Source organism: Papio anubis, chromosome 6, assembly GCF_008728515.1.
Source record: "Papio anubis isolate 15944 chromosome 6, Panubis1.0, whole genome shotgun sequence".
NCBI classification, from domain to species: Eukaryota; Metazoa; Chordata; class Mammalia; order Primates; family Cercopithecidae; genus Papio; species Papio anubis.
Window position 1 is genome coordinate 29155772 of NC_044981.1, and position 18699 is coordinate 29174470.

Below are 18699 nucleotides of genomic sequence, written 5' to 3' on the forward strand. Positions count from 1 at the left end.
CCAGTAAGTCAGTGTAGTTTATTAAAAGAAAAACAGTGCAAGAGACTGTACATAACACCATGTTAGGAAAGTTAACTCAGAAATGATGTGCAGGGTACATTAAACAGGATAGGAATGGAGACAAGGCACTCCACTAGAACACTATGACAACATTACACAAAAGAGGGGCTGGGAAGTCAAGACTTAATCAAGGGAGGCATCAGTAGGTATGGAAGAAAAAGAAGGTGGTCCTGAGAGAATAGTGAAGAAGGACACTAGAGAACTTGTTTCTGCCTGATCTATAAGCCTTTTTCTATCTCTCTTTCAATCTCGTAGGCTCTTACATTGTATGTTATTTATTTTCCCTTCTTGGTATCTGTGAGTCTCTTTATCTTTTAAATTTTCTCTCTTCCTTCCTTCTTCTATTTCTTCCTTCTATTTCTTCTCTTCACTTAGTCTTCCTTCCCATTTATCTTGACTTCATAAGTGTCCTTTACATAGTAATAGCACATAGAAAATAGTAATTTCGTATTTTTACTTTTAACACTAGTAATTTCTACTTTTTTTCTAACTTTAGTCATTATATAACTAAGACTTTTTATTCCCCATCAAAAAAACCCTTGTTTCTTTCTGCATATTTTATCTGATTCTGTTTTCTAAAATGTTAGGGAAAAAATTTCCTAAATTTAAGATACTCTATAAAATAGTAATATGTTTTGGGGACTTAGTTTTAGAAAAATCCCTCAGGACATTCTGCCTTTTGAATAGAATAAAGAATGTATGTCAACTGGGATGGAAAATTATGACTGTCTTCATTCCAACATGAAGACAAATTGGCCTTGGCCCATGCAGCAGGTGATGAAATTAAAATTAGCTACCAACAGATCTAGAGGTAAAACATCACTTCACCGTGATTACATTTCTTAATGTATTGGTGATGATGTTTGATTAAGAAGGGCCTACTAAAGAAAGAAAGGCCAAAAGCATGGCTTAAGTAGTAAGAACAGAAAAATATGACATACATATGAGGAATGTGAAGAAAAATATTTTACATTATTTAATATACAGAAAGCAATATGAAAAAGGAGGGAAATTTTCAAGTGATGAAGTCCATTAAACAAATATCTCATGAAAGAGGGGCACTATCTTTGAATGCGAGATTCAGGAATGGAAAAATAAATAAAAAGATAATATCTAAAGAGAAAAACATTGATATCTCTCATAGAACTAAGTAAAGCTCAAGAATAAGTACACTTAGACTGAAGTGTGCCAACTCTTCAATATCTGTCCCAACATTGCAATTATCTTTTAAACTTTCACTAAAAACAGCTGACTGACAAAAAAGTTAATTTTGTAGTATAAGATTATTGAACCTGTGAGGTTCAATAAGTGAGTTTACTATCTAAAGAGGAAATTGGTGGCTGCCACTTGCTCCCTATGGTTTTGACAGCTTCTTTGATGTCCTTATTCTTCAATGTGTAAATTATAGGGTTTAGCATGGGGGTAACAACACTGTACAAAACTGAAATCAACCTATCTTTCTTTAATGAGTAAGTTGAGATGGGCCGTACGTACGTAAAGATGGCACTGCCATAAAAGAGAAAGACAATGGCCAGGTGGGAGGCACAGGTAGAAAAAGCTTTTCGTCTTCCCTCTGAGGAGTGGATCCTCAAGATGGTGGAGATTATGCAAATGTAGGAAAGTATGATACAAAGGAAAGGAGTCCAACCAATGAAGACCCCAATGGATAGCAGTGCCAACTCATTGACAGAAGTGTTTCCACAAGACAAGAGCAGCAAAGGTGGGATGTCACAGAAGAAGTAATTAATCTGATTGTTGCCACAGAAGGGCAGGCGGAATGTCAACACTGTATGCACCACTGAGTTAAGAAAACCAGCAGCCCAGCATGAGGCTGCTAATTGATTGTATACAACTTTGTTCATAATAACTGAATACCTTAAAGGATTGCAGATTGCAATGTAACGATCATATGCCATTGCTGCCAGTAGGAGACACTCTGATCCCACAGAGAAAACAAATGCAAAAAGTTGAACCACACACCCCGCATAGGAAATGCTTTTTTTCTTTGAGAGGAGGTGCACCATCATCTGGGGGACATTGCTGGTGGTGTAGCAGATGTCAATAAAGGCCAAGTTCCCTAGAAAGTAATACATAGGTGTATGCAGGTGTGGATCAGTCACGGTTATCAAGATAATTAATATATTTCCTCCCAAAGTACAGAAATAAGTCAGAAAGAAGATGGTGAATAGTAAAAACTGCAATTCATTTGGGTTGGAGAATCCCAAGATGATGAATTCAGTTAGAGCTGTTTGATTCTTTCTTTCCATGATGTTGCCTGGTTTCCTTTTGGGAATTGGGCGAAGACCAGATTATAAAAATGAATCATATGTTGCAATAGCAGTGACCTGAAAAATAAGGGGAAAAAACTGTTACAAATAAAAGCAATCACCATTTATATCAAACCAGAGAAACAGCATTCTTTTGCAAACCATAGCTCCTACCTACCATGCAACACAGATATAAATACATCCAATGTTTCACCTGCAGATCAAACCTTTGTAAAATATACAACACTGGAAGTTTTAAATTAGAGTACAAAAGGACACCATTTGTCCTAGAGTTCTGTTAATAACGGCTGGGTCATGCTTACCAGCATTTTCTTGGGGATGTGTGAACTTGTGCTGTAGAATGCAGTTTATAGAAGAATCTCTGATATTCATTTGCTTCTTTGAAGCCATCCCTGCTCCCCTTTTTCATACTTCACGTTCATATAAATTTTGTTTTGTATTCTTTTCTGATTAAAATTAATGTATTTGTTTTAGAATATTTGGGAAAAATATAGAAAAGAAAATTTAAAACATTAAAAATCTTTAGTAGTCACCAGAGAAAACCTCTATTAATGATTTGGTGTATGTTCTTCGGATCCATTTTTCATACAGAAATGTTGAATGGAGGATCAAAAGTACCTATTTTAACCTGATTTTTCCTTCATTCCCCATGGCAATAAGTATTATGCTAAAACATGATCTTTGAGTTGTATTCAAGCACTTGTGTGAATATAGCAAAGTTTTTCTATATCCCACCCTTATTAATGAATATTTATATTATTTTATTTGTTAATTTTTGATACGATAAATTCCAATAAGAAGCATATTGAGTTAGATTCCCTGAATTTGGAGTAAGGTTATCTGTATTTTAATAAAATTTCCAAGAGACTCATCCTAATGAATTAGAAACCTATTGCTATAGATCATCAATCTAGATAATTCAAGAACTATTTGGCAGGTGCAGGAATTAGTGTCTGTTTCAACAAATCATTGTTAAGTGCTTCATATAGAAGGACGCTGATAATCTCTGAGCACTTCCCACACAGCATCTCATTTAGTCTTTACATAAATCCTTTAAGATAAGTAATATTTATCATTCCTATTCTCTGAATGAGAACACCGAGTCTCAGCAAGATAAATGTCTGGCAGATGTTATGCAGCTAGCAGGTAAAAAAAGGTAGCTTTATCACTCCCAAAGCTAATATACTTTCAATTGAGTGGCTAAAAATTTAATTTCCATTAACTTATGACAACATAATGCTCTTAAAAAATGCTTCTTTTGTTTTGAATATAACCTAGGTTTATACAACTGAATTATTTTAACTGGTTACAAATGGCAATGTGCTATGCCTACAGTGTTTTGATGGTTAAATCCAATTGTTTCTAAATATCTGGTTTTTATTTGAATGTGTTTATTTGAACAATCAATTTCTAGTGTAGTTGTTTATTTCCTGGACCAGCTATAGATCAATTTAAATATTCATGTTTGTGTTATTAAAAGATACTGTCTAGAGTTTAGTTTAAATTGGTTAATAAAAATGTTTAATAAAATTAAAACAGTTGTAGGGAGAATCCCCTAATTTAAAATACTCAAGGTCTAATTCAAGTGAAAAAACTTAATCTGCAGTTTGATGTTTGAAGCAAATTATAAAAACTTAGATAAATAAAATATAATAAAAATTTTTAAATGAAGATAATTGTTGTATATTCATTCAAACTATATACTTTATTGATTGCCCTCACCTGTATACAAATATGCATTTCAATGTCAAGCTTGAAAGATGGGTTAATTGTGCTTTTGTTGTAATTGCTGTCTTCTTTCCTTGTGAACTACGGTGGGTGTTTTTAATGAAGGGCGAGGATAAGTTGAAAAAATTCACACAATATAGTATTTCACATTACCACAACCAAATAAATTCACTAGTACAATTTTCATTCCATCTACAGAAGAACTCTCAAATTGTATTCTCAAATCAATCTTTTTCCCTATTCCAAATCTCTATCTTCCCTTTCATCTATTTTAACCTTTCCTTCCACTTCTGAGGAGGAATTAACCCTTCTACTCATTTTATTCACCAAATATATTTTAAGGCAAGACTGTGGAAAAAAGGGAACTGGCACAGTGTTAATGGAAATGTAAACTAATAGAGCCATTTTGGAAAACAGTGCAGTTTCTTCAAAAAACTAAATATGCAACTACTATGTGATCCAGCAATTCCACTTCTGGATATATATCCAAAGGAATTGAAATCAGTATCTCAAAGAGATATCTGCACTCCCATGGTCTTTGCAGCATTATTCACAGTAGCCATGGAAACAACCTAAATCTTCATCAGTAGATGAATGAATAAAGAAAATATGTTATGTATACCTGGTGGAATACTATGCAGCCTTTAAAAAAAGAAAATCCTGTCATTTCTGACGTGGATGAACGTGGAGGACATTATGCTGAGTGAAATAAGCCAAGCACAGAAAGACAAATACTGCATGATCTCCCTTATATGTGGAATCTAAAAAGGTCAAATCTGTAGAGGTAGAGAGTAGAATGGTGGTTACCAGAGGCTGAGGTAGGGGTGGACAGGGGCGGACTGGTCAAAGGGTACCAAGTTTCAGTTAGGAGGAATAAGTTCTAGTGATTTATTGCACAGCAGGGTGACTACAGTTAAAATGTATTGTATATTCCAAAACTGCTAATGGAGTGGATTTTAAATATTTTCCCCACAAAGTAATGATAAGTATGTGAGGTGGTGGCAAACATGCTATTTAGCCTGCTGTAATCATTCCACAATGTATACATGCATTATAACATCACATTACATGTATACTGCAGACAAGAGTGGTGACAATTTGGTTGGATAAAAATTGAGGCATTTGAGAGATATTAGAATATATAGTGTTACAATTTTGGTATAAAGTGACGAAGAAGGGTAAATTAGGCATTGTAGTCATAACCAACATATATTAAATGCTTACTATAAAATAACCATTCAAGAATCATTATATCACCCAGTTCACACACCCACACACACCAAATACACACAAACCCACATACAATGAAAGAGACATATCATGCGCATATTACAAGTAAAAAATTTTAAAGTAAGTTTCAGAGAGATTAAATAATTTGTCTAAAGTTACTCAGACTTGCAATGGTGATATTGGGTTTTACATTTCACTTTGTGGCCTAAACGAGTTCACTGTGCTGATCTAGATTCCTGGATTGAACAAGCAGATGGCTGGGGGTGTCATCCTCTGAAATGAAAGCGGGAAATTGGCACTTGGTGGCGAATCTGGCAAGATGGCCCAATAGGAAGAATTCTGCTCTGCAGCTCCCAGTGAGACCAATGCAGAAGGCGGGTGATTTCTGTATTTCCAACTGAGGTACCAGTTTGGTACATGGTTAGGAAGCAGGTGCAGCCCACGGAGGGCAGGCAGAAGCATGATGGGGCATCGCCTCACTCGGGAAGTGCAAGGAGCTTTACCAGCCAAAGGAAGCTGTAAGGGATTGTGCTATTCAGCCTAGATACTACACCTTTCCCACGGTTTTTGCAATCTGCAGACCAGGAGATTCCCCATGTGCCTATACCACCAGGGACCTGGGTTTCAAGCACAAAGCTGGGTGGCTGTTTGGGCAGACACCGAGCCAGCTGCAGGAGTTTTTTTTCCTACCCCAGTGGCACCTGGAACATCAACAGACAAAACTGTTCACTCCCATGGAAAGGGGGCTGAAGCCAAGTGGTCTCACTCAGCCAGTCCCACTCCCATGGAGCCCAGCAAGCTAAGAATCACTGGCTTAAAATTCTCACTGCCAGCACGGCAGTCTGAAGTTGACCTTGGATGACTGAGCTTGTTTGGGCAGGGGCATCCACCATTACTGAGGCTTGAGTAGGCAGTTTTCCCCTGACAGTGATAAGGAGGCCTGGAAGTTTGGACTGGGTGGAACTCAACACCACATGGCAAAGTGGCTGTGGCCAGACTGCTTCTTTAGATTCCTCCTCACTGGGAAGGGCATCTCTGAAAGCAATGCAGGAATCCCAGTCAAGGGCTTATAGATAAAACTCCCATCTTGCTGGGACAGAGTACCTGGGGAAAGGAGCGGCTGTGTGCACAGCTTCATTGGACTTAAACATTCCTGCCTGCCGGCTCTGAAAAGAGCAGTGGATCCTGACAAGGAGGTTTCTCCCAGCACAGCACTGAAGCTCTGCTGAGGGATAGACTGCCTCCGCAAGTGAATCCCTGACCCCAGTGCCTACTGACAGACTTCCCAACAGGGGTTGACAGACATCTCACAGAGGAGAGCTCCAGCTGGCACTGGGCTTGTGCCCCTTTGGGATGAAGCTTCCAGAGGAAGAAGCAGGCAGTAATAGTTGCTGTTCTGCAGCCTCCACTGGTGATACTCAGGCAAATAGGGTCTGGAGTGGACCTCCAGCAAACTGCAGCAGACCTGCAGAAGAGGGGCCCGACTGGTAGAAGAAAAACTATTAAATAGAAAGCAATAACATCAATATCAACAAAAAGAACGCCCACACAAAATCCCATCCAAAGGTCATCAACCTCAAAGATCAAAGGTGGATAAATCCATGAAGATGAGGAAAAACCAGCACAAAAATGCTGAAAATTCCAAAAACATCCTTCTGGAGAAGAATGCCTTTTCTCCAAATGATCACAACTCCTCTCCAGCAAAGGCACAAAACTGGGCAGAGAATGAGTTCAACGAATTAACAGAAGTAGGCTTCCAAAGGTGAGTAACAACAAGCTCCACTGAGCTAAAGGAGCATGTTCTAACCTAATGCAACGAAGCTAAGAACATTGACAAAAGATTACAGGAACTGCTAACTAGAAGTTTAGAGAAAAACATAAGTGACCTGATGGACCTGAAAAACACAGCATGAGAACTTCATGAAGCATTCACAAGTATCAATAGCCAAACTGATCAAGCAGAAGAAAGGATGTCAGAGATTGAAGATCAACTTACTAAAATAAGGTATGAAGACAATATTAGAGAAAAAAGAGGGAAAAGGAAGGAAAAAATCTCCAAGAAATATGGGACTATGTGAAAAAACCAAACCTACGATTGAGTGGTGTACCTGAAAGTAACACGGAGAATGGAACCAAGTTGGAAAACACACTTCAAAATATTATCCAAGAGAACTTCCCCAACCCAGCAAGACAGGTCAACATCCAAATTCATGAAATAGAGAATACCACTAAGATACTGCTCGAGAAGGGCAACCCCAAGACATATAATCATCAGATTATCCAAGGTTGAAATGAAAGAAAAAATGTTAAGGGGAGCCAGAGAGAAAGGTTGGGTTACCTACAAAGAGAAGCCCATCAGACTAACAGTGGATCTCTCTGCAGAAAACCTGCAAGCCAGAAGAGAGTGGGGGCCAATATTCAACCTTTTTTTAAAAAGAAATTTTCAACTCAGAATTTCGCATACAGACAAAGTAAGCTTCATAAGTGAAGGAGAAATAAAATCTTTACAGACAAGCAAACGCTGAGGGATTATGTCACCACTAGGCCTGCCTTACAAGAGCTCCTGAAGGAAGCACTAAACATGGAAAGGAAAAACTAGTACCAGCTACTGCAAAAACACAATATAATATAAAGACCAAAGACACTATGAAGAAACTGCATCAACTAATGTTCAAAGTAACCAACTAGCATCATGATGAATGGATCAAATTCACACATAAAAAATATTAACCTTAAATGTAAATGGGCTAAATGTCCCAATTAAAAGACAGAGACCGGCAAATTGAATAAAGTGTCGAGACCCATTGGTGTGCTGTATTCAGGAGACCCATCTCATGTGCAAGGACACACATAGGCTCAAAACAAAGGGGTAGAGAAATATTTACTAAGCAAATGGAAAAAAAAAGCAGGGGTTGCAATTCTAGTCTCTCATAAAACAGAATTTAAACCAACAGAGATCAAAAAAGACAAAGAAAGGCATTATACACAATGGTAAAGGGATCAATGCAACAAGAAGGGTTAACTATCCTAAATACATATGCAGCCAATACAGGAGCACCCAGATTCATAAAACAAATTCTTACAGACCTACAAAGAGACTTAGATTTCACACAATAATAATGGAAGATTTTAATACTTCACTGTCAATATTAGACAGATCAATGAGACAGAAAATTATCAAGGATATTAAGACTTGAATTCAGCTCTGGACCAAGCAGACCTAATAGACATTTACAGAACTCTCCACCCCAAATCAACAGGATATACATTCTTCTCAGCAGCACATAGCAGTTATTCTAAAATCGATCACAAAATTGGAAGTAAAACACTCCTCAGCAAATGCAAAAGAATGGAAATCAAAACAGTCTCTCAGACCACAGTGCAATCAAATTAGAACTCAGGATTAAGAAACTCACTCAAAACCTCACAACTACATGAAACCTCACAATTACGTGAACAACCTGCTCCTGAATGACTACTGGTTAAATAATGAAATTAAGGGAGGAATAATGAAGTTCTTTGAAACCAGTGAGAACAAAGAGACAATGTACCACAATCTCAGGAACACAGCTAAAGCAGTGTTAAGAGAAATATTTATAGCACTAAATACCCACGTCAGAAAGCAGGAAAGATCTAAAATCAATCCCCTAACATCACAATTAAAAGAACTAAAGAAGCAAGGGCAAACAAATTCAAAACCTAGCAGAAGACAAGAAATAACTAAGATCAGAGCAGAACTGAAGGAGATAGAGACACGAAAAGCCCTTCAAAACATCAATGAATGCAGGAGCTGGTTATTTGAAAAGATGAACAAAACAGATAGACTACTAGCAAGACTAGTAAAGAAGAAAAGAGAAGAATCAAATAGACACAATAAAAAATGATAAAGGAGTTATCACCACTGACCACTACCATCAGAGAATACTTTAAACACCTCTATGCACATAAACTAGAAAATCTAGAAGAAATGGATAAATTCCTGGACACATACACCCTTCCAAGGGTAAACCAGGAAGAAGCTGAATCCCTGAATAGACCAATAACAAGTACGGAAATTGAGGCAGTTATTAATAGCCTAAAAAACAAAAAGTCTCCAGGACCTAATGGATTCACGGCTGAATTCTACCAGAGGTACAAAGAGGAGCTGGTACCATTCCTTTTGAAACTATTCCAAACAATAATAAAGAGGGACTCCTCCCTAGCTCATTTTATGAGGCCAGCATCATCCTGATTCCATAACCTGGCAAAGACACAACAAAAAAAGAAAATTTCAGGCCAATATCCCTAATGAACATCAATGCAAAAATGCTCAATAAACCACTGGCAAACCAAATCCAGCAGCACATCAAAAATCTTATCCACTACAATCAAGTCAGTTTCATCCCTGGGACGAAAGGCTGGTTCAACATACACAAATCAATAAACGTAATCCATCACATAAACAGAACCAATGAGAAAAACCACATGATTATCTCAATAGATGCAGAAAAGGCCTTGGATAAAATTCAATACCCCTTTATGCTAAAAACTCTCAATAAACTAGGTATTGATGGAACACACACATATATATATAAGACCTATTCACAACAAACCCATAGCCAATATCATAGCAAATGGAATTACTTTCTCCCAGGGATCTCCTGATGCTTTTGTTTTGTTACCCAAGTCCTTTATGTTCTATGATCATTGCTCTTTACTTCAAAATATGCCTTTCCCATGTCCCTATTTGTGGGGAAGCTGTTGTGGTAAAAAGACTAAACAAAATAACTTAAACAATAATGTATTACCCCTCTAAGGTTATTTGCCTTGAAATAAGAATTTTCTTTTTCAGAATAGCCTCTTAATTTTAGTCATTTTTATCCACTCAGCCTGTATGTTTTTCTTCCTGCTTTCATTTCTATCTGCTAATCTACATATTTTTAAAGCTCAGCTTAAATGCCTCTTTTCTCTTCAACTGAAATGCTTCTGTCCCTTCCTGGAAAATCTATAGACCTTTGTTTCAATCTTAACTATGACACATAACACACAACATACTTGTGTGACTTATATCACCTATTTGTCCATCATCTCTTATGGTGCATATTCTGTCTTACTCATCTATTTCTTAATGAATTAATAAGTAGCTGGGGACACAGTGGTCTAACATTCAGTAATGGATTACTACTGTTGGAATATAAAGCGTTATAGCAAAATTTTCCAAGAAAACCATGGTATTTCCTCCTTTTTTTACATACTTATTATGATGTAGGACTTGGGAAAACATGTTCAGACTTTACATATTATTTTGATTCTTATACCATTCATACTAGTTAGAGATGAGGAGTCTGTAATTCATGGAGGATTACTTATAAGATCACATAGTTAACAAGTAGTGAACTAAGAGGAGAAAAAAATTCTTCTATTTCCGAATCTAGAACAACATCCCGCAGCTGGTACTCAAATTGTGCTGCATGGGTCATGGTTGCCTCTCATAGGCATAGATTGGCCCTGGCACAGAATAGAGTGTACCACACGAAGCACAAGTATTTCACACAGAGTTATAGGAAAATTACTCCTTTTCCGAGCAGCCATGGTCTTGACTCCTTACGAAAGAACCAAAACTTGATATAATACAAAGACAACTGAGAAAATGTTTTCAGAATTTCACATCATAGTAAAGAGCTTAAGAATGGCCTGTAAGAACTCACAAGGAAAGGCCCCCAGAAAATTCATGAGAATGTGTGCCCTCCAAGCTCTCAGTCTTGACTTTTTCACTTCCTTCTAAGGGACCCACTAGCTCTTCATTAAAGAGTGTTCTCAAAAAAGAGGCCTTAGAAATTCAGAATCTTAAAATTTCAAATTTCCTCAAAATATACTATCCAATTCCTTATAAAAACTGAAATCACATAGCAAACATGTGAAATCAATGTGGCAAAAGCTCAATCAATAATAGCTAGCATGCAAGGATATTAGATCCACATGAAAGATTGTTTCTTGTGAGAAAGTCACACAAAGTGTGTTCCTGATACTATTCTCTGCAATCCAGTGGCATTTTAGTCTCTTTTTGTAGAATAAATGCACTGTCCTTTATTTAATAAAGAATCAGCAAGCCAGCAGAAGGCTATTCTGAATGATATAAAAATTACCCAAAATGAAAGAAGCTTCCTGATTCACATACTCAATAGGTTGAGTGTCACCCAAAGCATGGGACAGACAATTTTATTATTCCCTCCTTTGGAACTCCTCAGGTCATTACACTTCCATCTCCTACACACTTAGTCTCACATCCAAAAAGCAAGACACAGAAAAGTGTATCTCTAAGAGCAATGAGGCTATAGTTAAGCAATTAAAAATACTTACTTACCTGTGATTGGTGATATCGAGCAGAGATTACCATTTAGACTTTAAGAGACTGATATGGGGTTGCTTTTATGAACACAAAGAAGTAACACAAAATAATGTTCCCTATAGAGTCTGTGCTGGTAAACTTCTGAGTGATGGGTTTTCTAGCTGAGTGCCAAGACTCTACTCAGTTCCTAAAGGCCAATGCATGGGACTGGAGTGAGTAAGGAAAATGCCCTTTGGATTAAGAAGATCCTCACATCTTATGGGAATATTTCAAGAGCCTCGGAGACACACCTTGGGGATCTTCAAGAACAGGTCCTGAGACTCACTACTTCTGATTCCTGCCTCAACCCCTGAGCATCTAGTTGTCTTCTAGTGGTTCTGTTACCATCATAATTATGCTTCAGGAAGTCTCCTGTGGAATCCGACCTGCTCCAGGTGGACCACTACCTCTTGGCTCACATCTGTCCAGTGAGAAACAACCCATATCCTTTCCCTATTATCAGAGGAAATGCAGTTCTCTAGATTTTGCTTCTCGGTCACATAAGAAATATCAGTCTTTGACTCCAAAATGCTGGATGTAGAAGTCAAACTCTCTAACTGGTTATCTTTTTCTCTCTCAGCTTAAATTAGGGGAAAGCACCCTGAACAGTATTGCCAGCTACATATGTTGTACCTTGATCATGAGTGACGACATTAGTGCCTGTGATTTATATTATATCACACTAATGTTATTGATACCAGAAAGTGGTCGTGCGTACTCACAACAGATAAGAAGATCTACATTCCACAACCTCAAAAATAATGATTTTTTTTGTCTCATTACTTGCCATAATAAAGTAATGAGATTTTCTCTCCTAATTAAACATCTAAAAAATGGAACAAAATATATAAAGCAATGATTTTAAGACACTATACAAGACAGGGTTGGGTATGCCCCATGACCCATCTGCCTGATTGGAACAACTTGTGATAGACAAGGACTTAGGTGGAGTCCTGAGAAGGACATTATCTTAGTAGTGGGGGCTAAATTAACCTCAGAATAAATGATGTTCTGGATCTACATTAACAAATAAAAAATATGTGCCTCAAAATAAGCCTAATAGTTTAGGGGAAATACAGACATAGAAAGAGAGAGAAGATTTTTTTAAAGACTCACATAGAACTTGTTTAAATAAAAAATCCAAAATATAAGTGAAAAATAAATTGCATGGAATAAACAGTAGATTAATTACTGCAGAAGAAAAAAAATCAAGGAACTTGGAGACATAGACATAAAAACAATCCAAAATGAAGCATAGATAAATTGTTTTAATAAAATGGACAAAGCATCAATGACCTATGCCATAATTTCAAGTAGTCTAACATATGTGCAACTGGAGTCCTAAAGAAGTGTATGTTTTTAAAAAAAATTAAAGAAATAATGACTGAATTTTTCCAAATTTGATAAAATATGTAATCTAGATCCAAGAAGCCCAATAAAAATTAAATAGAATAAATATTAGAAAACATTACAATGAACATCATAAACTAATTGCTAAAAAAGTTATAAAGAAAAATCTTAAAATCAGCAAGAGAAAAATCAACACTGTTATTACAGAGGAATAAAGATAAGAATGGTAGCATACATCCCACCAGAAATTGTGTGAGACAGGTAATGGAGTAACAGCTTTAAAGCACATAAACAAAAGTCTGGCAATTTAAAATTTTATATACAGAGTAAACGCCTTTTAAAAATAAGGGCAAAGTACTTTTTCATGCCAACAAAAGCTGAAGTAAATAATTACCAGCAGAACGTTACTACAAGAAATAGTTAAGGAAGGTCTTTAAAAAAAAGAAAAAAAGATACCAGATGAAAATCAGTGTCTCCATGAAGGGACAAAAAGTGCCAGAAATTATAAATACGTGTTTAAGTGTAAAAGACATTGTTATTATTTTTAATTACCTTAAAAATAATAGAATTTTTCAAAAAAAAAAAAAACAGAATTGCAGTGTCTTGGATACTAATAACATAAGTAAAAGTAAAATGTGTGACATTAAAATCACAAAGCATGAGCAGGGTGATGGAAGTACCGTATGGCATGGCTATAGCAATATATCTTAAATGATGTAATATTATGTGAAGAAATATTTTGTGAATTTAAAATGTACATTGTAAACCCTAGAGTAACCACAAAAATATAAAATAAAAAGGAATAAATAAAAGGGCAATAGTGAAAATTTAATGAAAGTATTAAAATATTCCCATAGAAAACAGTAAATGAAAGAAGAAGCAATAACAGACAAATAGGACAAATGAAAGGCAAACAGTTGGAGGACAAATTTAAATTCAATTCTATAAAAAATTTATCAGATTTAAATTGTGCAAACACTCCAACTAAAACAAGGAGCTTATCACATTGGCTTAATGGGTATGCAAATGCAGTTACATAGAAGGAATAACTTTTAGTATTTGATAGCAAACTAATGCAGGGACAGTAATGTACGTTTAGCTTGATTGTGGTATGCACAAAGTATATACATACTAAAACATCATGCTGTGAAGCCTAAATATATCAATTTTAATCTGTTAATTATATTTCAATAAAGCTGGGGAAAAACAAGGTATTTTCAATGGCTAAAAAAAAAACTCTCCCTAAAATTGAATACCCATTAAAAATTATCTTCAAGAATTAAGATTAACAAAAATGATATTCTAAACAAAAACTAATGTAAGAAAAATTATCACCAGTACATTTCTGCTGAAGGAAACACAAAAGGAAAAAAATAGGCAAAAATAAAGGTTGTCTCTTACGGAATTTCAGTAAGATAGAATCAAGATCAATGGAACATGAAAGTTATGAAAAAATATTCTATTTCTTTTCAATTGAGCCCAATATTTCTGAAGAAGAAGCAAAAAGTTTTGGAGTTGACTGACCACTTGGAAGAAACCACTTAGGAAGGACTGTTTGAACTTGTTTAGATTGTGCATAATTAGGGCATGAAAAAAGGCAAAAGTTGCCTCAAATAGAAAATTTGCAGGCAAAGTCAATGTTTTTGGAATTATTTAAATTAAGCTAAATTCAGGACAACTGAGGAGATTGCAGGAAAACTGAATGAAGCTTTCAGACAAATGAGAACTAATTGTAGAGGAAATTACTAAATATTAGAGGAGATCCTGAGTAATTAACAAAGGCAAAAGGATGAAAGGTTCCCTGTGAACCAATAACTTAAAAACAGTAATGTTGAATACAAAGTGACAATGCAGAAAAAACACACAAAAGAGAAAATTAGAAAGTTCTAGTGAAGATATAAAATTTAGTGATAAAAATATTTCTAAACTTTGAATTGATAACTTACTCAGGAAATATAGTGTGCAGAATAATAGAAGAGTCTTTATTTGAATTTTGGAAAATGGATTTTGTTATGTTCAAATGGTTCTGTTTATTTAAAAGACCTCCATTTCTTACAATTTACTTACTTGAATTTAATATACTATATATGTATCAGAACGTGTGCTGGAATAACAGTTATTTACATCAGCACTTGAAATCCATACAAGGCAGGAATTTCCAACTAATCTGTGATTATATTGTGTAAAATGTTAATATAGAATTATAGTACTTAATATATTTTAATACTATATTACCCTCATCATTAGTTTTGTGTGTGTGTCTGGCTAATCTCTCATACAACTTTGGTTTTAACTTTCTGTATTGCGTCAACTGTGTCTTTATACATCAATTAAGTGCTTAGAATGAAATGTTATTTATTTATGATCGAATTAAGCTTGTGATGTGAAAAAAAATTCACTTGAAAGGAGGCATGTAGTAAAGTTGGATTTCTACCAGACATTAAGCATCATGAAGGCAAGATATTTGTTTTGCTCACTATTGTGTTCCTAGTACCTAACACAGTGACAGTGAGATAGTAGGCACTGTGTAAGTATTCTTGGATGAATTATTATGTGGCTGGTCAAGCCTCCACCCTCAATCTATCTTGAAATTCACCTTGAGTCATCTCATAAGCATAAATTCATGTGTGATCCAAGTGGCTCATTAGTTACAAAGATACTTCTGTTACTTGGAAAATTCCAAAAGTGTTTGTCCTAGAAGAAATGCCACATTCTTTTTTACACAGCAGATACCTACTCTGATCCCTCCCTATACTTCCTACCTCCTTAGTTCTCCTGACCACATAATTATCCTGACATATGTACTTATGCGTTTGGTTATTTTGGGGCTCCATCACATTAAACTTTAAGTTTGATGACATTATGGAATTTGTTTTGCTCGCTCCTCTGTTTCTTGAACCTACTACACTGCCTAATATAATATGTGCTCAAAATTTTTGAAAGAAAAATAAAAACCAAGTAAACTAATCATTTCTTACAGTGAAGTGATGGAAATCACTCAATAGAAATCAGATATCCCTCATTAGTCCTAGTAGTGTTGCTACCAGTCTTTAAACAACCTCCTCCCAAAGATTTTCTTCAGAGCCATCATCACTTCTTTGTTCCTAAGGGTGTAGATCAATGGGTTCAGGACAGGGGTGATGGTGCTATATATGATGGCCATTATCCGGTCCTGAATCATGAAGGTGGCTGAAGCAGGACGAATATATGTGAGGCCCACAGGTCCATAGAAAAGACATACCACCATAAAATGGGAGGCACAAGTGGACAGAGCCTTATGGAGTATTCTGCAGGACCTGTTCTTAAACAGAAGGAAGCCAATTATATAGAAGTAGGAGAGAAGAGTCAGAAAGAACCCTCCCATGGATATGCTGCCTGTGACAATGGAAAGAAGCCACTGATTGAGTAGTGTGTTACTACAGGCCAGTTCTAAGAGCGGCTTGACATCGCAGAAGAAGTGATTGAGTTTCTGAGAGCCACAAAAACTCAGGTGTGCAGTCATGACAGAATGCATCAGAGCATAAAAGAAGCTGATGAGCCATGCCCCAGACGCCAACAGAATACACACCTGGGGGTTCATGATGACAGTGTAGCGGAGAGGATTGCAGATAGCAACAAAACGGTCAAAGGCCATGATAGCCAGTAAAATGGCCTCTGTACTTCCCAGAAAGTGGAAGAAGTGTAGCTGGGTGATACAGCCTAGAAAAGATATAGCCCTGCGAGTGGAGACGAGGTTTACGAGCAGCTTGGGTAGTGTCACTGAAGAATAGCAAATATCCAGACAAGAAAGGTTTCCCAGAAAAAAATACATGGGGGAATGGAGTTGTGGTTCCAAAACAACCATCACCAATATAGATCCATTTCCAATCAAGTTTATCAGGTAAATGATTAAGAAAATCCCAAAGAAGAGAGGCTGCAGCTCCTGAACACCAGTCAGGCCAAGTAGAAGAAACTCATTCATTGTAGTGACATTCTCCATTGCTCTGGGAAGCAAATTTAACAATAACAGAATTAATTTTTCTGAAGTTTTAATTTTATACTGAGAGGATTAAATAAAGCAAGTTTACTATTTGGAGGAACCTAGGGGTGAGCAACAGTGTGAAGAATAGTTAGGAACAGTAAAACAAAATTTATGTACAACAAAATTGAGGAAGACTAATATACCTGATAAATTCTGAGCTGTTGAAATGGCACTAGAGTAATAAGAGCATTATATTATGAACAAATCAGATATAGATAAAGAGCATTTGTTTTCAAAACTAAGAAGTGTAAGATTTGATGGACATAATCATAACCTCATGTGTGGCATTAGAATTATGTACTACATAAATTTTAAACATACAAACGGAATAGTTTTTCAACTTATGATTCCAGGTTCTGGCAAAAACTCAGATGTAGCTTAGTGGGGATTTCATCACTTCTTCTAAGATACATAAAAGCCACAAGACAGTAACATGTCTCTTCTGACAACCCAAACTTTCAGTGAAAGTAAGAGACACAAACACCCACAAACCAAATGTTGTATAAGTAGAGGAGAAAAAAGCAGCATGATTAGTATCATTAGTCATAAGACTGCGGCATAGCAATGAGGTTGTGGATATAGTTGGGAAAAAACTGAAATAGTTAGAGGTCCCATTAGTAGAAGACCTTCAAAAACACCCCCAATTTTTCATATCTGACAGAACTCTCAAAACTTAATAGTATTCTTAAAAGTCCAAGAACATGGGCAAAAACTAGGAACAGACATACAAATATAAACAGAAAATGATATATAAATGACAAATTAACACAGGAAAAGGTGATCAAAATCATTTTCATCAGCACAATGCAAATTAAAACCAGTAAAATGCTACAACACATCTATCGAAATAGGTAAAATAAAAATAGTGACACCACCAAATGCTAGGGAGGATGCAGAAAGACTGGATCACAAATATAATACTGGTCAGGATATAAAATGGTACAACTGCTCTGGAGGGAGTATAGTCGCTTCTTACAAAATTAAACATACGCTTGCTATATGACTCAACAATTGCACTCTTTGGAATTTATGTCAGTACAATAAAAACATGTTCACACAAAAACTTGTATGTGAATTTTCATAGACTCTTTATTTATAATAGCCAAAAACTGGAAATACCCCAAATGTCCTGCAATGGAGAAATGGTTACACCAACTGTGGTATATCCATACCATGGAATGCTACTTAGCAATAAAAAGAAAACAACAATTTGGTAAACTCTCCAGGAAATTATGCTTAATTTTTTAAAAAGTGAATTCCAAAAAAATTATATACTGTATGATTCCATGTATATAACATTTTTGAAATAATATTTTAGAAATGGGGAAAAGATTGGTAGTTACAGTTGGAGAATGAAGTTGGAGAAGGAGCAGAGGAGAGGTGAGTGTGGTCATGAAAGGGTACCAAGAAAGATCCTTGTGGTGATGGAACTCTTCTGTATTTTGACTATGATGGCAGATACAGGAACATGAGATAAAACTGTGTAGAATTAAACTCAGATACACAGAACAATTGAATACAAATAAAACTGGGGCTATCATTCAGATTCATGGGTTGTATCAGCATCAATATTCTGATTGTGATACTGTGCTGCAATTTGTTACCTTGGGGAGGAACCACGTAAAAGGAAAACAGCATCTTTGTGTATTTTTTCT

The 18699-nt window shown here is 36.0% G+C and overlaps 2 protein-coding genes across 2 annotated transcripts; both read right to left on the reverse strand.

Moving 5' to 3' along the window:
* Positions 1-638: 638 nt before the first annotated feature.
* LOC101007282 (olfactory receptor 5V1) lies at positions 639-3041 on the reverse strand. The gene has a single exon (XM_003897265.4). It carries the CDS (start codon positions 2325-2327, stop codon positions 1362-1364), a length of 966 nt encoding a protein of 321 aa, XP_003897314.3. The 5' UTR covers positions 2328-3041; the 3' UTR covers positions 639-1361.
* An 11940-nt stretch (positions 3042-14981) lies between these two features.
* Positions 14982-18265, reverse strand: LOC101007642 (olfactory receptor 12D3). The gene has a single exon (XM_003897266.4). The coding sequence runs from the start codon at positions 17000-17002 to the stop codon at positions 16064-16066; it is 939 nt and encodes a 312-aa protein (XP_003897315.2). The 5' UTR covers positions 17003-18265; the 3' UTR covers positions 14982-16063.
* Positions 18266-18699: the final 434 nt, after the last annotated feature.